The following is a 24527-nucleotide window of genomic DNA, read 5'->3' on the forward strand; positions in this document are numbered from 1 at the left end:
TGTTGGATCCTACTCGGCCTTGGACCCTGGACTCGTATTTTCTACTGGTAATTCACACAATAATGACCACACCAGAATTATGCGCTTCGACATTTTTTGATCTCTGACTGATGACTTGAGGCGGGGTTGAAGTTACCTTACTTTTTTGTGGCACCTTCCATACTGATCAGAGAGAAACAGAATTGGCACTGGAGGACATGTGCCAACCTTCATTGACAATAACTACACTTTCTTGAACACAGGTAACACACAAATAGTGAAGAATGTCGCAAGCAAACCAAGACTACCTGCAAACGGTGCCTGCCACCCAAGGGAGTGATAGTCAGTGTGAATCCACTCTGGTTCAACTTAGCTCCTGAAGCAACACAAATCTTGGAATTCAGACTTGCTGTAACAAATGCCCTCAACGACTTCAATTGTTCTGAGAGGGAGTCTGAGTCACATTATAAGGATGCCCTTGTCAGTCTTTGCACATTTTAGTCTAAGACAGAAATGAGCTTCTCCATCTTCATACAAGGTAAACAACGGCAAAAATCACAACTGAAGCAAAGTATGGAATTATAGTGACAAAGCCTCTGCTTTACATCAAATTTGCAACATCAACAGTTACAAGTGTTTCTTAGAATAGAAAATTACATCTAACAGGTCCAGCTAATAGCCTGTTCCTAACAACAGTATAACAGAAATCATCATTGATCTACTGAGGCAAAGTGTATTCAATTGGTCAAAAATCATCTTGAGCATATACATTTACAACTATAGGAGTTCTCATATCTGATGTCTAGCAAGTCAGGTCTAAGAAACCAAAAAAGGGAACTTTTTAAGTGTGGTGAAAAGTACATTAATGCAACCAAGGAACTATGTGAACAAGGATTTTTGATCGGAAAGTGAACTTAAAAGTCAAGATGGTTAACATACAGAAGTAAAATGGGTGGATGATGCTGGTATTCACAGAAAGCTTAATCATTATAGCACATACAATCCTTGCATCGTGGATATCTATATACGCTCCTTCCAACAGGCCGTGAAAATACTCTTTTGTTTTGTCTTACTGCCTTCCTCACTCTTGTCTCAAAAACCTCCCATTCTATGGTGTTGTTTTTTTACAAAGATGTCAGCAAGCCGCCGTTTGTTTGGCCGTATTGTTGCCATTTTTGCCTCCGCCATAATAGATTCGGTAGCCAGCTACTAAAGAAAAAATTGACTTCCTGAGTCAGTCATAGCAAATACATCAGCAGCAGTGCATGCTATGAAGTCAAGTGCCGCCAACTGCAAAAAATATAACTCGTAATGTACACTGTTCAATCTAGCCTAACTTAAAACTGGATGGAATAACTGGAATATTTACTTCTGCACTTGAAACAGCACAAACCTTCATGTGAAAACAAAAGCAAAACATATAGTACATGCAAAAGATATGTTGATTCGCTTTGTAAATAGAGCATGATTACCCGAGAAGAGAATCCCTAAATGGATCGATTTCAGTTGAAGAAAGCAATTTTCTTTGGTAACTAAATTAGGAAACAAGGTAGTCAAGGCTGACAGTCTTGAGTTCCCCCCATAAATATGTGCACCAGCTAGGTATATATGGGTTCGCCGGTTGAAACCAAGACCAGCAAGCATAAGCACTGTCTCCTCTGGCATCAATGGACATAATCCTTCAGATTTTAGTTCTGTTGGGGAGGGAAACCTGCACAAGATTCATTTACTAAGAAAATTTGTGATTTGCAATGATGGTCAAATCTTCCGATACAGCAACTATTCCATGAATCAGAAAACAGACTCATGTCTATGACCATAAAATCAGATCCTAGAATAGTCAGGAAAGATCCATGTTTGAGGCAGGGAGAAGGATACAGTTCTATCTGCGACGGGATATAGAAGAACAAACCAAATATTGTATGATTAAACTCAGAGAGCAATTAGGAAAAATGTAACTTTTCATATAAAAGTTTTATTCTTATCATCAAATAATGATACTGTGTCAAAGAATTACGCAGAGCCAAATAACAATTTCCCCTTTATCCCGTAAAACCACGATTGCCTAAAGACAAACCCATCATTGCATTAAAAGAATCCAACCCTGGCCAGCACAAAATTAAATAATGATGCTTTGAAACTACAAGAATACTGCAGAAACTTACTTTCCCTTTTTTCCAGTTCCACCAATGCAGGGAAATGTATTCCTCGGTAAGCCTCCAATTCACGTTTTTCCTCTTCACCTCCACCAAATTCACATAAAGAATGAGCTACCATGTCAATTTCAAACCTCAGATGTAAGGCTAGATATCTTGATTTTTTAGCAGCAGCAGTTTTTTGCCCCTTTCACCGTTGTCTGTGCAAATGGACCTACAAGATAATGGTCCAAATGCCCCAAACCTGTATCATTTTGACGCATCCTCTGAAGAAGCAAAGCGCCAGCTTCTTGTATTTTAGGGACAAATCTTAGAGCATGAAAGTTGCATCTGCATCGAAGGCTCTAGATGAAGTTCTTTAATTAGGAAGCAAAGTGGGGAAATTTTTATATGAACATTCAAGAATGAGGTCTTTGAAGAACTTGAAGTAAAGACAATCATAACTGAACTGTTTAACAAACCAAAGCCTGAAGTTACCTGTAACTTATGAGGGACTGGATCAGATGCCAATCTGTTCCCAAATCCGACAAAATGAACTACTCTGTTGAGATGCAAAATGGGCAAATGTACTTCATGTAAAAACTTGGCTTAGCCTCTTTCGTAATATCTGAGTCAGTAACCTGATAGGAAAGTCCAGGAAACACCCTAACGATTAGCAGGTCTCATAGAAAATGCAGTGGAGTTGGGTATCCGTAGTAGATAGTATCAATCTCACCATGCTACCCATTGCCTCCAGATCTAATGACTGTAACTCCAATGGAAGTTCCTTGACAACCCGAATATCAGGCCTTCAAGTAGTCGATGAAATAATCCTCCTGGTAAATATCGCTGAACTGGCTACGAAATAACAGAGTTTGACCATAGTTTTCAATCAGAACATGTTAGATATTTCTTAATGTAGAACAGTAAATTATAGATATATTGCAGAGAAGTATATAGACATAGTAGAGAATAGTCGTAGGTGTAGGTGTAGGTGTAGGTGTAGGTGTTTTTCATAGTCAACATAGGCCACATATATATAGTACAAGAGACTAAGTTAGGCTATCTCACATCTCCGATGTGGGACAGAAATAGAATACATAATATACTTAACACTACTAATATTCTTAACACTCCCCCTCAAGCTGGAACGTCTATATCAATCATGTCCAGTTTGGTACAAAGTTCTCAAATGTTTTCCCTCAACAATTTAATGTAGACATCAACAACAATAGTAGTAGTAGTTGAAACTATAGCAGAAGTCACAACTATATGCAGTAGTAGCAGCCGTAGCAAAAGTAGAGCTGCAGGGCAGCGTATAAGTAGTTGTAGCAAAGTAGCAGCTATAAGGCAGTAGTAGCATCTGTAGCAGAAGTAGCAGATGCACGGGAGTAGCAACTGTAGAGCAGTGTAGCAACTGTAGAGCAGTAGTAGCAACTGTAGCAGAAGTAGCAGATGCAGGGTAGTAGTAGTAGTAACAGATGTAGCAGAGTAGCAACTGTAGAGCAGTAGTAGCAACTGTAGCAGAAGTGGCAGATGCAGGGTTGTAGTAACAGATGTAGCAGAGTAGCAACTGTAGGACAACAATAGCAACTGTAGCAGAAGTGGCAGATACAGGGTAGTAGTTACAGCTGTAGCAGAGTAGCAGCTGCAGGGCAGTAGTAGTAGACATGATAAAATATCATGGAGCAAACTCTAAACTAATCAGTCAGAGTTGCCGTAAACCTAATTTGGGCAGAGCGTCGGTTGGACAAAGTAAAGCAGCAGTAGCAGAAACCCTAATTTTGGCAGAGAAGAAGAGCAGCTGTGCAATAAAGCAGAGTAGTAGTAGAAACCCAAATTTGGGCAGAGTAGAGCAGCAACAACAGAGTAGTAGTAGAAACCCAAATTTGGGCAGAGTAGAGCAGCAACACCGTAAACCCCAGTTTGGGCAGAGTAGCGCGGTAGAGAAGAACAAAAAATAATTTGGGTAGAGTAGAGCAATGACGGAAGAGCAGAGTGGGGATAGTAGAGCGGGCAGCAGCAGAAACCCTAATTTCTTTAAACCCTAATTTTCTAGAGACGGATTCGAATCCGCTCTGATACCATGTAGAACAGTAAATTATAGATATATGCAGAGAAGTATATAGACATAGTAGAGAATAGTCGTAGGTGTAGGTGTAGGTGTAGGTGTAGGTGTTTTTCATTAGTCAACATAGGCCACATATATATAGTACAAGAGACTAAGCTAGGCTATCTCACATCTCCGATGTGGGACAGAATACATAATATACTTAACACTACTAATATTCTTAACACTTAAGATGGAAAAAGATATCGACAACCATAGAAATGAATATTAGATAGTTAAGATGCAAACTAGGTTAAAAATAATAACATGACAGAGGTTAAGTAATCATCAAGTTCACCCAATCATCCCAAGATCCCATCGATAACAGATAATCTTATTTTTGATAATCTTAATAAGTACCTTGCTAGAAATTTTATGCTTTCGTCTTTATATCCACTGGCAATATGTCTACTTTAAATAAAAAATAAACAATGCAAAACCTAGCTGGATATGTATTACTTGTAAAGTTGTAATCTGTTATTGGAATGGACTTCTCTACATGATGAGATGAAAGAATAAGGACATGTTACAGGAAACACACATTACATGCATTAAGAAGCTAGAAATCGTCAAAATTAAAATGTATTTCACCTAGCATCTCTCCAAACGCTGCTAAACATAAATCTCGGAAGAACAAGTGTTGCATTAAGCATTCTAGCAATAGCAACGGCATTGCATACCTGTTAGAAACACCCAAATAATCTAGTCATTGCCAAAATAAAATCAAATTCAGAATATTCTAAAAACTGAAGTTTCCTATCACGATATAAAAAATAGACATACAGCTACTCGCTGCTGATTTATTCCACCATTAGCTGTGACCATTATAAAACCACTTTGCACCCTCTGACATAAACATGACGACATTAGTCTTGGAAGCATAGTCAGCCTATACTTACGCACATCATCTGAGCATGCATAGGCACGAATATGCAAACACTAATTATAAAACACACTGAGCTTTCTCAGACACACACAAACACACATATATAGAGAGAGATGTCAGACCACTAGGTTCCCAATTGCGTGTTTGAGAACAAGGGATCCATGAAGAAGCGCGAGTGTAAGGTTCCATCCACAAGTCCTTAGGCTCCTTGGTCTCTCCCTGATGTGGAAGCATCAGTGGAAGAAAGAAAAAATGGACGGAATCCAAACAGAAAATCAATAGTTCCCTAGAAGATGACAAATAACAATTTTTTTACTTGAGAAAGTGAACAAACCTCAGCTAGTGCATGAGCAGCCTTAGCCAAAAGCCTTGCGTATATGGTTTTCTGAGGTTTCTCCCCTCTGCCAAGTTTTTGCAGTTCTTCCTGCATTAAGATAAAGAAGCATACACATTTAGCAGTTTGTTGTGGGACTTAGAAGATAGTAAGAGATAGTCAGTATGTACTCTTTTTCCACCTAATAATTGTCAGCCACTCTAATGAACATACTGATTTTCGCAGATTAAAATGCATCTAATATCATTGCATGGGAGAGCACAAGCATTAACATCCACGCTTAAATATTCAAATGATAAAAGTCTGGGAAATATCGAATCAACCCAGCCAGCAGAGGAGTAAAGCTGTTATTTTATGACTGATATATGCATCCTTTACATGAACCATACCCACTTTAAACTCTTCACCATATTTAGGTATAGACTGAAACCAAAACAATGATTGGTAGTAAACATACATCAAGGTCATTTTTTGTTAGACTAGTACAAATAAATTGATTAAATCCCTTAAACCAAAAGGAACCACGCAAAGTTAGAAAACGAACTCTTCCACTTGCCCTTTTCACTTCCCTGTCATACTTTTATACATAGCGTTAAGGAACCAATACATGTAAGTATGTAACCTCTTGATATAGCCAGCTGTGCAACCACAACATTTCTTTTTCAACAGAATTCCCAATGATAAATGCATCCTTTGCAGACCTGATACTGTTTTCATTTAAGTGACAGATAAATCTCCAGCATCTATTAAACTCTTCACTATTCACTAATCATAGCATATACTTATAATGAACAGCTAACATAATAAGTGTCCTAAATGACTACAGACATCCAACTTTAAAGAGTGTTAGTACATTATATCAATGTCATTTTCTTAGGTTCGTATTCAGCTACATCATAAGAAACTTTAACACGATGTGTATTTTGTCCAAAACAAACCACATTAACAATAAGATTTTGAACTCTTCTGCTTGCCCTTTTCAACTCCCCATGTCGTATCTCAGAACATACAGTTAAAGGAACCAAAACACGGAACCGCTGAAAGTTACGACTCACGAGCAAGCAACAGATTTATATTTCCACAAAAATTCCTAATGATAATCTTTTACAGACATGACTACTATTTCAATTTAAGTAACATGGAAAATCTCCAGTATAAGTCCAACTTTTAACTAATCTCGAGTATCCATCAAACTTTTTATTAATCATTTCATAATGTGCAACTAAAATAAGGAAATGTCTCAAACACCTGTGAACATCCAACTCTATGGATTGAAGGTGCCTAATTCAAACACACACAGAGGAAATAATAAATGAAGAAACAGACATGGGGAAAGATTATTAAGTCCTACCCGGATAAACACAGTGGTAGCGTTCGATTTCAAAGGCTTAAGCTTGATGTTCCCACGTACCCGACCCGGTTCTTGGATCCGTCTAAGCATCCAAAATTCATCAAGAAGAAGAGACCGACCAATATCCCCAATCCAATCGTCGTCCTATTCAAGTACCACGCCTTTCTCTTGGATACCTTGGTTTTCTTAAAATCGAAATAGCCGTTCGCCGAAGAAGATGGCGATCCCGACGAATCTCTGGGCGAAGATTGGCTCATCCTCGAGCTGATCGAATTTCGGTCGAAAATCCATTGGCCGAATCCGAAATCATTTCCTCTATCTTCGTCGCCGCCGTCAACTATGTTGATTTCGGTGGAATTGGAATAAGACATGATGTAGATCGAAATTCAGAAAATTGGTTGTGCGGGAGCTCGACAAACTAGAATGTAGACGTCCAACAGTTTTATGTCATTCTGATAAGAGCTCTACATCATCAACCGAGACACAGCCACGATCTATGGGTGACAAGGGGTCCAACAATAGAAAGCTTGCTGATACATTAACAGATGCTCATGCGACGGAGAAGGTTCGAGACCTCAGCCAAGGCGACTCGCGAGCTCGCCGCATCAGAAAAGTACCAGCTCGTTTCCAAGATTATGTTAGTCGTTAGTTATGTATTGTTGTCGTTGGTTATTTTATATAATGTAATAGTGTAGGAGTCGAGCATGTTATAAGCTCTATCTCGGGTTTTCTTTGTGGTTCTTTCCCGAGAGATAGGAGGTCGAACCGCCCTAGGGTCCTAGATATAAAAAGGGGAACTTGTCAACTATCCATAATGAATGAAAAGATATTTCCCAAATTTGCTTTCTCTTTATTTTCTTTCATAAGAACTGACGATCTGTCCGACGGAGAAGACCTCCGCGTGCAGCCTGAATTTGATCGCCGAGCTCCCACGCCGTCGATCCTTATCTCGATACGATCAATATCGTATCACATTCCATTCAATCAAACGCACATTGAAAATCAACCAGGATTTCAGATGCAGAGTGAAAGAATGGATGAATTTCTTAATTCTCTTCTCTTTGTCTTAGCTCCTAATTTCCACCTAAGTCTACGTCGAGTCCAGTAATTCTAAGATATTAATTTTATTCTTTATCTAATTGGTAATTTCAATTTTAAACTTTTTTATAGTGACATTTAATCATTTTTTTACACTATAGGCGGCATCCTAATCCTGCTCAATCGGAATTGCGGATTAAGGAATAAAGTCTCCCAACTGATGGCGGATTTGAACCGGTGACTTAATCTTCTAACTCTCTCTATATTTTTTTATGTAATGGATTGCTTGCTTAACTTTTCTCAACTAAAAGTTTTTTTTAACCGTGTGAATTATCAAACATTATTTATAATACTTCTCTCGTCGTTAAAAATTAGACTAGTTTATTAATTTGAATCTTCTCCCAAAATTAAATAGTATAAATATGGAAAGTTTTTAACCAATTAAATATCGCACCACTTTTAATATGCACCATATAATTCACTAACACTATTTTCACTACATTTTCCCTCTCTCTATTATTTAATTTTTTCCATTTCTTTCGTATTTAACCAATTATATATTAACATTTGTGTCATTTACAACTTTGGATAAAAAAAATTGCACGCATGTGGTTGAACTAGATCTTTGATTTGTTTAGGTTAAGAATTTCATTATTTTTATTTCCTTTGTATGGATAAATGGTACTACTAGTAGTATTTGTGATTTTAAATTGTGGCTAAACAAAACACTCACTTTTCAGAATTCTCAAACCTCTTATAAATGTGTAGCAACAATTGGATTCGTTAACCCTGTTTCAGCTATAGGAAAATGAAACAAAAATGTTCAGGAGAGTAAATGATGTGAATCAAATGATGTTAATTATACTCTAAGTTTTCTCCTTTTTTTATATTTAAATCATCTATCAATTGATCATTAAGGTTTGATTATTATATATTAGTTGATAGATGTACATATGGAGTGTCTACAATGAGCCAAAGCGGTGGGGTCTGATTCAAAGTGTTCTTTGCCTATCAAGATGATGTCCAAATTCTTGTATGTTACCACCGTTATCTTTTTCTTTGAAATAGCTTCGCGTGGGTACCTTGTACGCCTCAATCGGAGCTCGGATGAAGAAGTTATAACCATTTGATGAAGGCTGCGCGGAGAAGTGCAAAAACGCCCGGGGTTGGCATAAAAAACGCCCGAGTCGGGCGTTTTCAGCATGAAAAACGCCCAGGGCAGTGGAAACGCCCGGTTTGGGCCCATTTTGCCCAGTTGGGCGTTTTTCTCGAAAACTGTCGAATTTTAGGTTTCAAATTGGTTTCTAGAGTGGTTTTGGGAGGTATTCAGACATATTCAAATACGAGAAAAGGGAGAGGAAAAGAGAGAAGGAAGAAGAAAAGGAAGAAATTTAGGCCAACATTCCGACGATCAGTCTCCAAATCCTAATTCCACTCAACGAGGGCATGTTTCTTATGGTTTTTGTTGCAAATTCCACCATGTGTTTAGGCTAAACTCTCTATGTTGCTCCAAGTTGTAATCTAGGCTTTGTGGATGTTTCTACACCATTGAACTCATGTGTTTGTTACCAACAATGTGCTCAATGTTTATACACTATGTTTTTGGCTAGTAATGTAGTGTTGTTCTTTCCTTTGCTATTGTCTCTTTAACATAGTTTAGGAATGTTTGATTGTTGGTATGCTATTGAATTAGAATTGTTCAGAGGATAATTTGATAGTGGATTAAGTAGGTGTTTTATAGTAGATGTTTATTTCTCCAGCGCTTCCGCAGGAGTTTATAAACATTGAAGATTGGTTCATAGGTTATGTGTTCAGCTAATTGTGAACTACTCATTGTGTACATGTTCAGTGTATGTGATTAGGTTGATGTTTTAATCCCTTCATATGTTTCGTTGTTAAAGGTGTAGAACAATACAAGCCTAGTGAGCAATTTGGAGTGGCATATTTTCTCATTTGTATAGTCTTTCTTTTGTTAACTTGTTGCTTTATTTTGTCATTAACTTTCACAAATCAAAAATCAAATCTTTGTATGTTTTTATATGCTCTTAAGTGTAAACAATCTTTGCCTCCCTGTGGATCGACACTTGAAATACTACTACGACACTGTAATCTTGCAGTATTGTAGTATAATTAGAGTTAATTAATTAAACTTGATAATTTGTGTGAACTGGTTTAGATACTCTAAAATACGCATCAAGTTTTTGGCGACGTTGCCGGGGAGACAATAGGTTGTTTAATACATAGTAGTTTTATTTTGTTTGATCTTTCTTTTTATTTTGTTTAGGTACATACTTCGTGTTGTTGGGGGTGATAGTCATCTACCATGTCCGGACTTGAAGACGAAGTAGTGTATATTTTAGGTGATATTTTTCTAACCCTTAGTTTAGTAATTAGGTATTTTTAGTTTACACTCAAGCACACACTTTTTATAGGTCTTACCCCGATGTTGTCGAGAGGTCTCGCTTTCGATAGTAGTGTAACATACTTTGTGTTTGTGCTTGGTTTCTTTTCTGTTGTGCAGGTTTGTGTAATCTTAAAAAAAAAGAAAAAAAGAATAGTGAATGCACACTAGATCAAAGGGTACATCGCCGTTTAATCAGCTTACATATCATAGAAGAGTACCAAGAGGTCTTGAAGTAGAGAACTATCCGGGTTATCAAAGTCCAATCAGAGAGAACCCCATTTTTAGTTCATGTTCAGAAATTTTGAGTGAGACAGAATCAGAAGCAGAATCGATGGCTGGGAATGAGTACAATGATGCCCCACCACCTGTGGGAGGTTTGGAGATATCCTCAGATCGGGAGTTGACCACCCGGGGGAGTTTGCCTATGCGAATGACAATGTCAACATCCCACCTCACTATATTAGTTTGGTGAATGGAGGAAATCTTTTCCATGGCCGTGATGATGAAGATCCGATGAGCCATTTGAATGCCTTCTATGAATTGACTAATTCTGATTAAGAGGGCCTTATTTCCTTTCTCATTGAGAGAGAAAGCAAGAGAATGGTACGACTCACTACTGGCTACAACATAGCAACATTTGAGGAGTTGAAGTCGAAATTCCTTTTGGAATATAACTCTCCAATGAAAATCGAGAAGTTGAGAGAGTAGATCACTTCGTTCTGGCAAAAGTATGATGAGTCATTTGCCGAAGCTTGGAAGAGATTTACAGACTTGCTAAGGAAATGCCCAAGTCATGGTCTAGCTACGGGGCATGATCTTTTGAAATTCTACAAAGGACTCAATCATGAAGGAACAGGGCTGGTGACCGCAGGGTCAAGTGAGAACTTGGACGATTTGACCCATGATGAAGTGAGAGCGCTATTCCAAAGATTAGCGAACAATCAGAGGAATTGGAAATCCAAGGAAGGTGGCCGCGGGAGATACATTTGGTGCTACTAAAGAAGCAGAAAGATTGACAGCAATAGAGGCTCAGATGGCTGACTTTAGTACCCAAATTTCTTCAATGACGAATGCTATCAAATCCTTGCAATTGACTCCACAACCACAAGTTGCACCTGTGATGAAGTGTGGAGTGTGCCAAGTAGGACATTATACAGATCAATGTCCAAGTTTGCAAGGAGCTCATGTGGAAGATGTGAATTATATTGGGGATAATCGTCAAGGCTACAATCAAGGACCTCAATACAATCAGCAGAATTGGAGGCCTCAGAAAGGAAATTGGAATCAAGCCGGTTCTAGCAACATTGTAGGAAATCAATGGAGGAGCAATACCCAACCTCCGGGGTTTGAGAAGAAGCCATCCAGTGATGATCAAGTTGCGCAGATCTATTCCTTTATGACAAAGAATCAAAAGGAGAATGATCAGTTTAAGGAAAAAGTGAATGAGAAGTTTGGCCACATTGATGCTACAATGAAGAACTTAGAGAGAATGATAGGCCAAATTGCATCAGCTGCGCAAAAAAGGACTCAAGGATCTATCCCGAGCACCACAGTCACAAATCCAAATGTTAATGGGCAATGTAAAGCGGTTACTCTTAGAAGTGGAAAGAATTTAGATTATATGCCAATAATGGACGGCTAAGGGTCTTCCGGCATCTCACACGCAGGGGCGGATGAGGTGTTAGGCTTGCACTCCTCGCACGCAGGGGCGGACGAGGTGTGTAAGAGAAGTCTCGAGTTAGTGCCGAAGGCACAACATGGTCAAGAAGGGGCTGCATCCGGCGGCAAGATAATTGGTATGGAATCTGAATCTTATGGAAGATTGTCAGCTGAAGAAAAAGGTAAGAAGATAGAAGAGGCAGACATGAATTCAGAAAAGAAGGTTACTTTAAGCCCAGCACAAGATCCCAAGAGCATGTTCAATTTTCCCGATCACATTCCACCTCCACCGTATCCACCAAAGAGGAGGAAGAGAGTTCCCAAAGAGAAGAGCCTCGAATAGATGATGAATGTGATTAGGAAAGTAAGGCCATCCACAACGCTGTCTCTATACCGTCTCTTAAACCGTCTCTTAACTACTATTTGAGCACTATTTGAGGGCCCCACTGTCCTTTTTTCCTCCATCTCTTAACTAAGAGACGGAGGCTGCAACGCTCCGTCTCTTAACCGTCTCTATACCGTCTCTTAATTACTATTCATTCAATTTAATTTATAATTTTTTTTAAAACCCAATTCAATTTAAACAAACACACTTTATTAAAATTAAAACAAAATTAAAAAACACACAAAATAAAAAAACACACAAAATAAAAAAAAACACAAAATAAAAAAACACACAAAATAAAAAAACACACAAAATAAAAAAAAAATTAATCGGAAGGGCTAATCATCCTCCGGAGGCGGTCGAGGTTGAGGGGGAGTCGGAAGGCCAAGTTGTGCTGCCATATGCACAATTCCGTTCCACCAGGCCGCGTATTGGGAGTGCGAGAAGCGGGAAGTGTCCGCCATTGTGGCGGTCATGTACGCCACCATAAGTGTGTCCGAGCCTCCTCGCGAGCCCGATCCTGAGGCCGGCTGGCTTGATTCGCCTCGGCCCTTCCTTGCTCTAGCCGCTTTCGCCGCCTTCGTCCCTTGCGGCCGACGGCGCGTACTCGCGGATCCTCCTGCATCGCCGACCGTACCCGCAAACTCCTGGGATTCAGCATCATGTTGGCTGATGCCTTCAGCAGTGTCACCACCAGACGCACCAGCACTAGACGAGTATTGGCCACTCGCCGTATGCTTCGTGCGCTTCGAGTTTGAGCCCGAGCTGGAGCGGAAACCGCCGGCCCATCGTTCCTCGTCCTTGACGGCGCGCCAAACATCAACAAATCTGAATTGATGTCCCTCGTCCTGGTAGTAGGCGCGCAAAGCGGACGTCAAAATGTCGGTGGCCGTGGCGCCGCTTTGGTAGCGCGCCTCTTCCGCCGAGTAGATGCCGCAGAATTTTTTGACCTGTCGGTCGACTCGGTCAAAGTGACAGCGGATCATTTTAACTGTGCGCTTGCGGGAGCGGTTCGGCTTTATTTGGTGGTAGACCTCGACAACCTTTTCCCAGAAACACTTCCGGGTTTGTTGATTCCCGACGATGGGATCGTACGAGACCGTGATCCAGGCGTTGTACACCGCCATCGTTTCGAGGTTGTTGTACGGATGTCGGCCAAGATCCTCTTCCTCTTCTTCCTCCTCGTCCTCGCCCGTCTGGGGTTGTACACTGCCTCGGCCACCTCCACCGCCTCGGCCACCTCCACCGCCTCGGCCTACTCCCGGCGTGGGATCAACTGGAAAATCCTCCCGGATCTGGGATAATCCCTGCGAAAACCGCGGGACGTTGGGACGAACATATGCATCAAGGTCAAAATTGGGTGGTTGGTACCCCCCCGGCGTCGCCGAACCCTGGGTCCCCCGGCGTTGACGAACCTCCACCGCCCAATGTGTTGATCATGTTCTCCCAATCGCCGAATGAGTTGAGATCCCACCCGCCGGAGCCGGAGCCGCCATAGTTGCCCTCGCCGTCGCCGGACATCTTGAGTTGGGTTATGAAAATTTCAGCGAAAATTTGAGAGAAAATTTAGATGATATGAAGAATAGATGTGTAGTTGTGTGTAAATGAGGATGGGTTTAGGAGTATTTATAGAGTAAAAAATTTAATAAAAAACAAAAAAAATATAAAAAAAAACAAAAAAAACGGTAATAATACCGTTACAAAATTTTTTTTTTTTATTTAAATTCGATTTTTTTAAAAAAAAAATATTTATTGCGTCAGCACGTGACGACGCCCACTCGCGGGCCGGCGAGTGGGCGTCACGCACGACGCCGGGCTGCGCCACGTCGCCGAGGCGCGTGGCGAGCCAGCTCGGCGAGACGAGTCGCGCGACGAGACGCGCGACGAGACGGGACGAGATGGAGGCTGCAACGCGTCTCGCCGGGGTCTCGTCTCGCTGAGACGAGACGCGAGACGCCGGCGAGTCCCGTTGTGGATGGTCTAAATGTGGATATCTCTTTGGTTGATCTCTTTACCAACTTCCCTAAATTCTCCAAATTTTTCAAAGATATGATGGCAAACAAGGAGAAGCTTCAAGATGAGGGAATTGTCCCGTTGAGTATGAATTGCTCACAGCTGATCTCGGGAATGATGCCAAGAAAGAAGAGTGATCCGGGGGATGTGTGATTCCTTGTGAGATTGGGGATACCATCTTCACAAAATGCCTTTTAGATCAAGGATCGGGAATTTCTCTCATGACATTAAAAACTGCTCGTGCCATAGGATTGGAGAAGAGGATTGAGCCTATAGATATTGCTCTTCAATTGACTGATCACTCAATTGTAAAGCCAACTGGGATTGTAGAGGATGTGCTAGTGAAAGTGGACAAGTTCATCATTCCCGTCGACTTCATTGTCTTAGACATGCCGGAAGATAAGGAAGTGCCTATTCTCTTTGGGCGGCCTTTTCTAGCCACTGGAGATGTGCTTCATGGCACAAAAGATAACTCTGCCACTTTTAGAATCAATGGTGAACAAGTGACTATAAATGTGGATAAAGTGATGATGCACCCAAGTGATGCTAAGGCATGCTTTAGAGTTGATGTTCTTGATCGATGCATCTTCGAGAAGAGTTGTTGTTTGATGCAAAAGGAAGATAGTGTGTTTGATGAAGGGAGTTTGGAACAAGATTTTTGTTTCCCAATACAAGTTGACTTCAAAGAAGGCGAAGAGCCGCCTATTGGAGTTTGGATAGGAAAGTTTCAAAGAAGAATGTCGAGGCAACGACTATAAACAAAGGCGCTGATTGGGAGGCAACCCAAGTTTTTATTTATTTTCTTTTATTTTTATTTTCATATGTTGGAGGTTTTGTTTGCTCAGTTCTTTCCTCTAGCATTTATTTTGAATTGAGTGTTTCTTTATGTTTTGTTTTGTGTTGTTTTGTTTTGTTTTGTAGGAGCACATTGGAGCCTATGAGAGAGCACACCTACAATTGAAGATACACCCACCCTCCCACCCATATGCTACGGATTTCATGCCAAGTTTAGGGGAGTCTTCTATCCCTTTACTTTCTATGCTCTTCTTTGTTTGCATTGAGGACAATGAAGCATTCAAGTTTGGGGGGGTTGTTTCAGTTTGAATGATTTTTATGCATGATGCATGTTTCTTGGGTGTATTGTATGCTAAGGGTGTTTTGAAATCAATGTAATTGACGGGTGCATGCTTTGTCTTCGGCTTTTTGGTTGGGAAATCTTGCTTGATTTTACTTGATCTTTGAAGCTTAGGATGAATGGAATTTGTGCATTGATTTATTTGAAAGAGCATTTTGTGACTACAACCGATTTCTTGAGTTGAGGAGAGTATGAAAGTCATATGTCTTGTGGAAATTATCTTGGATCGTTTTGCTTTATTGAGTTGCGTGTTTGCATTCATTTGTGTTAATGATAAGGGATGATAAGGCACTAGGATGAACTCCATAGCCAAATATTCACATGCCTAGTCCAACAAATGATCCCCTAGAAGCCACTTTGAGCTTATTCCCTATTTTTTTGTACAAATACTTAGCCAATCACTTAGCTACTTAAATAAGCCTCATTTTAGCCCCTTCAATAAACCTTACTACTATTTGGGTGCTAAATACGAGTTTGAGCTTTGTTGTTTGTGTTGTAAGTGTTGGGTGGTGTTCTATCAAAGTTTAGAGATTTTTCAGATTCGATGTAATGTATAAGTGTGGAGAATGAAGTTCTTTGTAAGGAAAAAGACTGCCCTCAAATTTTAAAAGTCGAGGCCTTTGAAAAAAAAAGAAAAAAAAGTGAAATAAAGTAGAACTTCTATTGTTTCATAATGATGTAATCTTGTCTAGAAAATATCTCAAGTTTGGGGAAGTGGAAGTATGGGTTATAAAATGTATTTTGTTTGGTTCTTTGGAAGGAAGTTGTAATAGTGAAAAATTTGGCACTCAAATATGTAGTTTTTGAGCTACTATCCATATTTATCCTACATCATCCCTAGCCCCATTACAACCTTTGAATAAAGACCTTGGACTTTATTATTGAGCATTATGGGTGTTTTGTAAATGACTTGGTAGAGTTAAAGAAGTTTGATTTGAAATCCACGGGTCTATGTAATAAGTATTGCTTGACGAGTCAATGATGACGGTTTGAGTTGTAGGATCTTATGTTTGAATTTACTTTGAAGTGCACTTTGACTTGAAGTTCTAGGTGGATTAGTGATTGTTCTTGAGAGTGGGAAATCTTGATTGGAAATGTTGGGGGTTTAGATTTTGTCATTCACGTCCTCACTTGATTATTTGTGATGAAAACTTTTGTGAGTTGAACTTTGAAATATTTTGCTTTGAGTGGTCTTGCTCGAGGGCGAGCAAGTAAATAAGTTTGGGGGTATTTGATGTAAATCAAATGATGCTAATTATACTCCAAGTTTTCTCCTTTTTTGTATATTTAAATCGTCTATCAATTGATCATTAAGGTTTGATTATTATATATTAGCTGATAGATGTACATATGGAGTGTCTACAATGAGCCAAAGCGGTGGGGCCTGATTCAAAGTGTTCTTTCCCTATAAAGATCATGTCCAAAATATTTTATCTTACCACCGTTATCTTCGTCTTTGAAATAGCTTCACGTGGGTACCTTGTACGCCTCAATCCGAGCTCGGATGAAGAAGTTATGACCATTTGATGAAGACTGCGTGGAGCAGTGCAAAAACGCCCGGGATGGCATAAAAAACGTCCGGGTCGGGCGTTTTCAGCATGAAAAACGCCCGGGGACAGTGGAAACGCCCGGGTTGGCATAAAAATGCCCGGTTTGGGCCCATTTTGCCCAGTTGGGCGTTTTTCTCAAAAACTGCCGAATTTTAAGTTTCAAATTAGTTTCTAGAGCGGTTTTGGGAGGTATTCAGACATATTCAGACACGAGAAAATGGAGAGGAAAAGAGAGAAAGAGAGAAGGAAGAAGAAAATGAAGAAATTTCGGCCAACATTCCGACGATCCGTCTCCAAATCCTAATTCCACTCAACGAGAGCATGTTTCTTATGGTGTTTGTTGCAAATTCCACCATGTGTTTAGGCTAAACTCTCTATGTTGCTCCAAGTTGTAATCTAGGCTTTGAGGATGTTTCTACACCATTGAACTCATGTGTTTGTTACCAACAATGTGCTCAATGTTTATACACTATGTTTTTGGCTAGTAATGTAGTGTTGTTCTTTCCTTTGCTATTGTCTCTTTAACATAGTTTAGGAATGTTTGATTGTTGGTATGCTATTGAATTAGAATTGTTCAGAGGATAATTTGATAGTGGATTAAGTAGGTGCTTTATAGTAGATGTTTATTTCTCCAGCGCTTCCGCAGGAGTTTATAAACCTTGAAGATTGGTCCATAGGTTATGTGTTCAGCCATTTGTGAACTACTCATTGTGTACATGTTCAGTGTATGTGATTAGGTTGATGTTTTAATCCCTTCATATGTTTCGTTGTTAAAGGTGTAGAACAATACAAGCCTAGGGAACAATTTGGAGTGGCATATTTTCTCATTTGAATAGTCTTTCTTTAGTTAACTTGTTGCTTTATTTTGTCATTAACTTTCAGAAATCAAAAATCAAATCTTTGTATGTTTTTATATGCTCTTAAGTGTAAACAATCTTTGCATCCCTGTAGATCAACACTTGAAATACTACTACGACAATGTAATCTTGCAGTATTGTAGTATAATTAGAGTTAATTAATTAAACTTGATAATTTGTGTGAACTGGTTTAGATACTCTAAAATACGCATCAGTAAAGCCAAGGACAGCAATGAATCATTAATGGGCCCTGCAGGCAATCCCTATAATACTCGTATAAATGTTTTTGTTAATAATTAATTATAGTTCTAAAAAAGAGGGAACTAATCTCCTTTCTTGCAGATTTTAAGAAGCTCAGTAGACAAGCCAATCTCAATAACATCTCCCAACCAAACTTGAAGAATGTTGCAAACCAAATGCAGCAACAGTATGAAATAGTAATCACACAATAACTTCATACATGCTTTGAATGATCATTTTTATTTCCTAGCAGTAGCTAATCTGCATCTTAATAACAATTTATACATTTTGAGACACAGATCAGTCTTCAGCAGAGCACGAGTTCACTTTATTCTTTTCCTTTCTTGCTAAAGACAGGAATATTTTGCCAATCTTGTTAGCACATTTCCATGTAGACAGCTCCACTATTAGAGATCGGCAACAACAACGACAACGTCCAAGTTCGAGTCATTTCATGGTGAACATAATGCCGTCATTTATATGCCAGAGTACAGACCGAATAGCTCTAGTTCCTGGGATCAGGAAATAACCAACATATTCTATTACAACAGTTACATGAACTATATATAGAGTCAAAAAACCACAGAAACTGAATGCAGCAGGCCTGCTTAATGAGTTGGAAACAAAGAACAAGTGTTAGCAAAAAAAATATTTTCAGCAACATGAGTGAGTGCAACATAATCTTAAAGGAATTTCATGAGAACTATGACGAGCGAGGACTAGTAGATCCTTAGGCCAAAAATGATCATCGTCGCAAGGGATCTCATTCACGATATTAACATGTAACTTAATTCAATCAATAACGAAGCATGGTGGAAGAAGCAAATGCTCGAGTGGAGTGAAAAGGCATAAGACAAGACTGACTGAAGGATAGGTATATGCAGTTTAATGGAATTGTGAGATTGCACACAAAACAATTAAGAACTTTTGCAGCTAAGAACATTAGGGGTGAATTTACTAAGATAAACTACCGCTGACGCTAAATGTCATATGTTTAAATCTCACTCACCTGGTTTTCCAAGTAATGTTTATCAATCCTACGTAATTCGCAGGCTATTGCACGCGAATGTGAGTTTTTCACGAGCACAGCTACAGGTTTATGAACTAAAATAACATGCAAATCTTGCAAGTTTCAATCAGGTCCACCGCGATCAAGCATGTCGACTAACGTCATCCTTCTGGGGAACCTTGGTGGCAACCTCAAAACCATGGGATCCTCCATTGCAATAGGAAGATGTGTGGCGCAAATGACAATCCCCCCTTTCTTCCTATGTTCGTGGATGATATACTCGAGCAACTTCACGCCCAATGTTGTCAAATAGCGGCTATAGCGGTGATATGGCGCTATAGCATATCATTTTTTAATGAAAACGCCATCGCCACAACGATACATGGCATTTTTCTGTGGCGGCTGCCACGGTCGTGGCGCTATGGCGCCACCATATCCCGCTATAGCGGTTTTTTAGGCCAATTTTGACTTTATTGGTGTTAATTTTAACTTTTTAATGGGGCTTTTTAATTTTTAATTTAATTTTGCATAGGCCCAAAACTAAATCAGCCCACCCCAACAATTCTAACCCATTTAATATTTAATTAAAATGAAAAACTAAACCCTAATTCAATTCCTTCCACAAACCACCGTTTCTTCAATCTCTACTCCTTTCACAATCTGCCGCCCAGCCACTCGCCGCCGCCACCGTCGCGCCGCCGCTGCCTCCAGCAGCCCAGCACCATACAACCCCTCCTATTCACAGTCTGCACCCTACAGCCCCTCCTATTCACAATCATCCCCACTCAGTGACTCAGTCACCGCCCAGCCACTTGACGCCGCCACCCCCGCGCCGCCGCCTACAGCAGCCCTGCACCTTCCAACAACAGTCCAGCGACCAGCAGTCAGCTTTCCGGCAAGGATGAAGCAATGGAGGATGAAGATGAAATGGATGCCGATGATAGTGATGATGATGAGCTAGAAGACTATGTTGAGCTTGATGATTGATGTCTATTGAGCTTATCATGGTTTTATGTTTTGTTGAACACTTGAACTAAAGACTTTAATTGCTAGACTTTTATATAATTGTTTTCTATTTTATGCTTTATTACATATTTTTAGAGTTTTTAATGTTATATTTTTATTATTTTCTAATTTTTTGAATTATATATGAATATATAAATATTATTTTATATATTTATTTAATGACCGCTATATCCCGCCATACCGATACGCTATATCCCTGTGGCATTTTTCGGGCGAACCGCCATGGACCGCCATACTGCTTTGACAACATTGTTCACGCCTTCACCATCCAGCGCAACTGAAGGTTCATCAAGCAACCATATTGGCATGTCCATAGCTAGTAACCTCGCAAGTTGCAGCCGGTCCCGCGTCTGGCTCGGTCTCGTCCCGCCGAGACGAGACAGCGACGGGACGCCGTTGCAACACATAACTCGTCCCTTCGGGACGAGACGGCTCGTCGCGCTTCGCGCGCGGAAGGGGCACGGGACGGGCTGTCTCGCCACGCGCCAGCACCACGTGGCGCGCGCTGGCGCTAGGCATGACGCCCACTCGCCGGCCCGCGAGTGGGCGTCGTATTTATGACGTCATAATTTTTTTTTAAAATCCGATTTTTTTAAAAAAAATTAAATTAAAAAAAAACAGTCATATGACCGTTTGAGAAAGAAACGGTAATTTTTTTTTTAATTTTTTTATTTTCCTATTATTATTCTATAAATACTCCCTTCCTCTTCCATTCTCCATTCTACTCACAAACACTACACTCATCTACTATTCTCTCAAATATCTTCTATTTCTTTCCTCTCCAATCACTTAAATCATTCACACAAATTTTTCATCTTCCAAATTTAATCCATTCATGTATCCATTTGAACAAATGCGTCGAATAATGGAAGAATCGCTAGAAGAATATCGACGTAGGGAGGAGGAAGCCGCCGCGCTCGTACGTGGTTTATGGATAATATGGTCGACATCATGTATACGTGCATAATCTTGCACAACATGATTGTCGCCGACGAAGGACCTGAGGCGGGAAATTGGTTCGACCCTGAAACCCCGGGAAGCTCAACCGCAAGTAGTCCGCCTCGAAGTGGAGTGCATCCGTCTTTGCAAGAGCGGTTGTCTATTCGGGCAAGGACACGTGATTCTACCGCCCATGCCCAACTCCAGGAGGATCTAATGGAGCACATTTGGGCAAAATTTGGCAACCGTTAGATGATCGTCACTAGAGAACTCCTTCTTCTGCTTCTTTGCCTCCGTTTTTTTGTGATTTGAATTTATGGTTGCAATTTGTAATTTTTAGTTTTTAAATTATGTCTTTTTTATTTTTTTATTTTTTTAGGATTTTAAATTATAATTTTAGTTTATTTAATGAAGTGTGTTTTTATTAATTGAATTTGTTGGAAATAAAAATAAAAAATGAAATTGAATGAATAGTTAAGGGATGAGATGGTTAAGAGATGGAGGGTTGCAGATGCTGTCTCTTAGTTAATAGATGAGCTGAAAAGTATAGTGGGGCCCATGAATAGTTAAGGGATGAAACGGTTAAGGGACGGATAATCCATTTGTTTTGAGCTAATCTTTCATTTCAGTAATTATACTTAACATGCATTCTTTATTCTACACGAGAAGGTCAAATCGGCAACTTGAAGAACAATTATTATGTTACATTTTTCATCACGATTATACAAGTCATGTCATGAACTTAATATTTCCATTCACACATTGAAGCACATCACAGAAACAAACACAAAAAATATACACAAACATTGTGTCCAATGGGATCTCACTTAGTTCTCACTTTTCATTGTCGTCTCCGATAAATAATCCCTCATCACTTTTGTATTACGATCTTCCACCATCTGCACCCACACACAATCAGATTTGCTATTTTTACGCTAAAAAATATTAGCTAATTAAGCATTTTTTGTTAACCTTTTGTGACAATCGTTGTAAATTGTCCCATTCGAAATCAGTTTTGCAATACGCAGATCGAACCTTTACAAACACAGGCGCAATCATAATTAGTTGACAAAATCACAGAAAACTATAATCTCAATTAAGTTTGAGATTTGTGAGTGACCTCTAATATGCGCAAAGCTGCAAAGTAGAAAAGAACAGAAATTAGATTGAGTGGTTAATTAAGCATAGATAATTGCATTTGTACCTAGAGCTTTGTGATTTGATGATTCCCGCATCAAATCAGCGCAAAACTTGTCCCCGTCGTCGACCGAGTGATTTTCCATGAATTTCATCATATCTGCATACGCCTCTTCGTTATAGCTCTGTGATTTAATAATGTCAATATAAATCTCGCCCAAATCCTACTACTAATTATATATAGATAGAGAGATCGAGAAAACCTCAAGCTGCCCAATCACAATTCTAACGGCGACGTAGGTGAAGAAGTCGTGAAGGTGTTTTGCTGCTTTGGCTTCCGGCGAGGCTTCCCCAAACCCTAGGGCGTTAACGGAGGAATTTGAAATACGAAATTGAAACACAATTTCATCGGAGATTGATGAATATTCACCGACCTGGGACGTACATCTTATGACATTGGAGAGTTGTGGAGGCGGAGCGAGTAGTTGGGGTCCACCATGGCCGAAGGGAAAGAGGCCTGTTTGCGCCGCCGGTTTTGGGCTAGATTCGATTTTGGGCATGCCATCTTTCCGGTTTTGGGCATGCCATCTTTCCGGTTTTGGGATTGTGTGGGATGCCATCTTTCCGGTTTTGGGCTAGATTCGATTTTCGATCTAATTTTATTTAATTTTTTTATATATTTGAATTTGTATTATTATTGTGATGCAAGTGAGGGGAATGGGGATGCAACTCTATCGTACACTTAGCAATTAGCAATAGATCATGAAATAAAATATCTGTCCGAAATATCTTCGGCTGGTCGAGTGACCCACTGCATTATCTTTTCTGTGTAAGGAATGTAATCAATTTATCTTTCTTAGAATCAGATATTTTGCTTGCAAAGTCGCCAATTAGGAATTTCTCATTGATCCACTCGTGAAATATAGGAGCAATTTGTTTCATATGCATGTCATGTCGTATTCGTTTTTCCTGCTAAAGGGATGACCGTAGTGGCCTAGTGTGTGCATAACAATTTATTAAAATTTTCTAAAGGAATTATCCAGACTTCCATTATGGAGTACATCTATACATTTTTTGGATTCGAAATGACTTTATTAAAATAATACTCCTACTATAAGAACCATGGGTGATTTTTTGATAAATAGAGAGTATTTTGTAAAATTAAACTGTAAGGATATAATGTTTTTATACAAAAATAACTATCAAAAGAATGAAAGCATAACTAGTACTCTAGTACTATTATGAGTAGCATGATTCACTTTTAGACTAATGAAAGAACACGGCAGGAGCTGTGGTGACCTTGAGGTCACGGGTTCAAACTCCGCCACCCGCTGGGAGACTTTCGGCCTTAATCCGCAAGTCCGGTTGAGCAAGATTAGTCGGATTCCGCCAAAAGGCGGATTCGGTACACTTGTGGTTAAACCAAAAAAAAAGAACACGGCAGGATTACTGTTGAAACGTGGTGGGACTGTATTAAAATTGATATTGCCACAGCCCTTCACGGGCAAGGACTTTAAAATACAAATCAAACTTAATCGTGTTTATTTAATTGATTATTGTTATTCCATAATTTTCCCCTTACTATATTTTCGGCAGTATCTAATCATATATAATATAAGAAAATAAATTATAGGTTTGATTTCTTGAAAATTCCTATATTCAAACTTTCTAAATTTTCCCCTTGTTTCAAAATATTTTGTTTTCTTCAAATTCTCTAATTATATTTTTTGTATATAATTGTTTTATTTTATTAAGTTTCGTGTCTATTTTTGTGCCATCATAAAAGTAGTGGTACTAATATTTTCACAAGAATAACAACTAAGAGTATATTCAACAAAATTGTGAAAGCAAAAGTTAAATCAAATAAAATTAATTTCACATGCGAAAAATAGGCCAAAATAAAATACTTTGACCTATATGAAATTATTTATAGAGTAGTAATTAATTTCATAATTATCTTTCACAACGTGTAAATCACAAGAATCTCTCATCTCAACCAAACGGTTACTGCTTGTATGAATTTATTGAGGCCAACAACTCAATGATCTTTGATATTGAAAAGGAAATGCATGCGAGTGGTTTGCCACCACAATCACCAGCTTTCATCCTATTGCCACATTCATCATAATTCACAATTATGCCACATAAACAGATAAACTAATTCACTTTGGCTGTATTTGTTGTCACTTGTCCGTCCCACTAGCATAATATTTTGCAATAAAGTTTCAATAATAATTCCAAAAAAACAAGAAAATAAAAGTTCTCATTGTGGGGGCCGATATATGTGTCGGGTTCTGCTATTATATATCCTATTATTACGTTTTAAGACTAATTAATTAT

General features: G+C 39.3%; 2 protein-coding genes, 1 non-coding gene and 1 pseudogene across 6 annotated transcripts; 1 reads left to right on the plus strand and 3 right to left on the minus strand.

Moving 5' to 3' along the window:
• Positions 1-2021: 2021 nt before the first annotated feature.
• Positions 2022-7476, minus strand: LOC121810753 (annotated as a pseudogene).
• A 3454-nt stretch (positions 7477-10930) lies between these two features.
• On the minus strand, positions 10931-11037 carry LOC121742815. The gene has a single exon (XR_006038151.1). It is a non-coding gene; the product is annotated as a small nucleolar RNA R71 (small nucleolar RNA).
• A 3296-nt stretch (positions 11038-14333) lies between these two features.
• On the plus strand, positions 14334-15052 carry LOC121810754. Its single transcript, XM_042211494.1, has 2 exons — positions 14334-14427; positions 14544-15052. The coding sequence occupies exons 1-2, from the start codon at positions 14334-14336 to the stop codon at positions 15050-15052; spliced, it is 603 nt and encodes a 200-aa protein (XP_042067428.1).
• A 6681-nt stretch (positions 15053-21733) lies between these two features.
• Positions 21734-22944, minus strand: LOC121740773 (chaperonin-like RBCX protein 1, chloroplastic). Of its 4 annotated transcripts, none has more exons than XM_042133392.1 (6): positions 22633-22944; positions 22451-22545; positions 22255-22372; positions 22171-22187; positions 22023-22085; positions 21734-21949 (listed from the first exon to the last, which is right to left on the minus strand). In XM_042133392.1, the coding sequence occupies exons 1-6, from the start codon at positions 22805-22807 to the stop codon at positions 21878-21880; spliced, it is 540 nt and encodes a 179-aa protein (XP_041989326.1). In that variant the 5' UTR covers positions 22808-22944; the 3' UTR covers positions 21734-21877. The 4 variants fall into 4 exon arrangements, with proteins under 4 accessions (XP_041989326.1, XP_041989330.1, XP_041989325.1 ...); XM_042133396.1 differs by having other exon boundaries at positions 22622-22939; XM_042133391.1 differs by having other exon boundaries at positions 22451-22943.
• Between the last annotated feature and the right edge of the window lie 1583 nt (positions 22945-24527).

Source organism: Salvia splendens, chromosome 7 (assembly GCF_004379255.2).
Source record: "Salvia splendens isolate huo1 chromosome 7, SspV2, whole genome shotgun sequence".
In the NCBI taxonomy this organism is placed as follows: domain Eukaryota; kingdom Viridiplantae; phylum Streptophyta; class Magnoliopsida; order Lamiales; family Lamiaceae; genus Salvia; species Salvia splendens.

Excerpts from the sequence above, each read along its gene's own strand:
- LOC121810754 (XM_042211494.1), top strand. The coding sequence starts at position 14,334 with ATGGCAAACAAGGAGAAGCTTCAAGATGAGGGAATTGTCCCGTTGAGT. Across the intron at positions 14,428-14,543 it reads AATGATGCCAAGAAAGAAGA|GATTGGAGAAGAGGATTGAG; the intron begins GTGATCCGGGGG and ends CTCGTGCCATAG.
- LOC121740773 (XM_042133391.1), bottom strand. The coding sequence starts at position 22,807 with ATGGCATCCCACACAATCCCAAAACCGGAAAGATGGCATGCCCAAAAC. Across the intron at positions 22,373-22,450 it reads TTGTGATTGGGCAGCTTGAG|AGCTATAACGAAGAGGCGTA; the intron begins GTTTTCTCGATC and ends ATTAAATCACAG. Across the intron at positions 21,950-22,022 it reads TACAACGATTGTCACAAAAG|ATGGTGGAAGATCGTAATAC; the intron begins GTTAACAAAAAA and ends GTGTGGGTGCAG.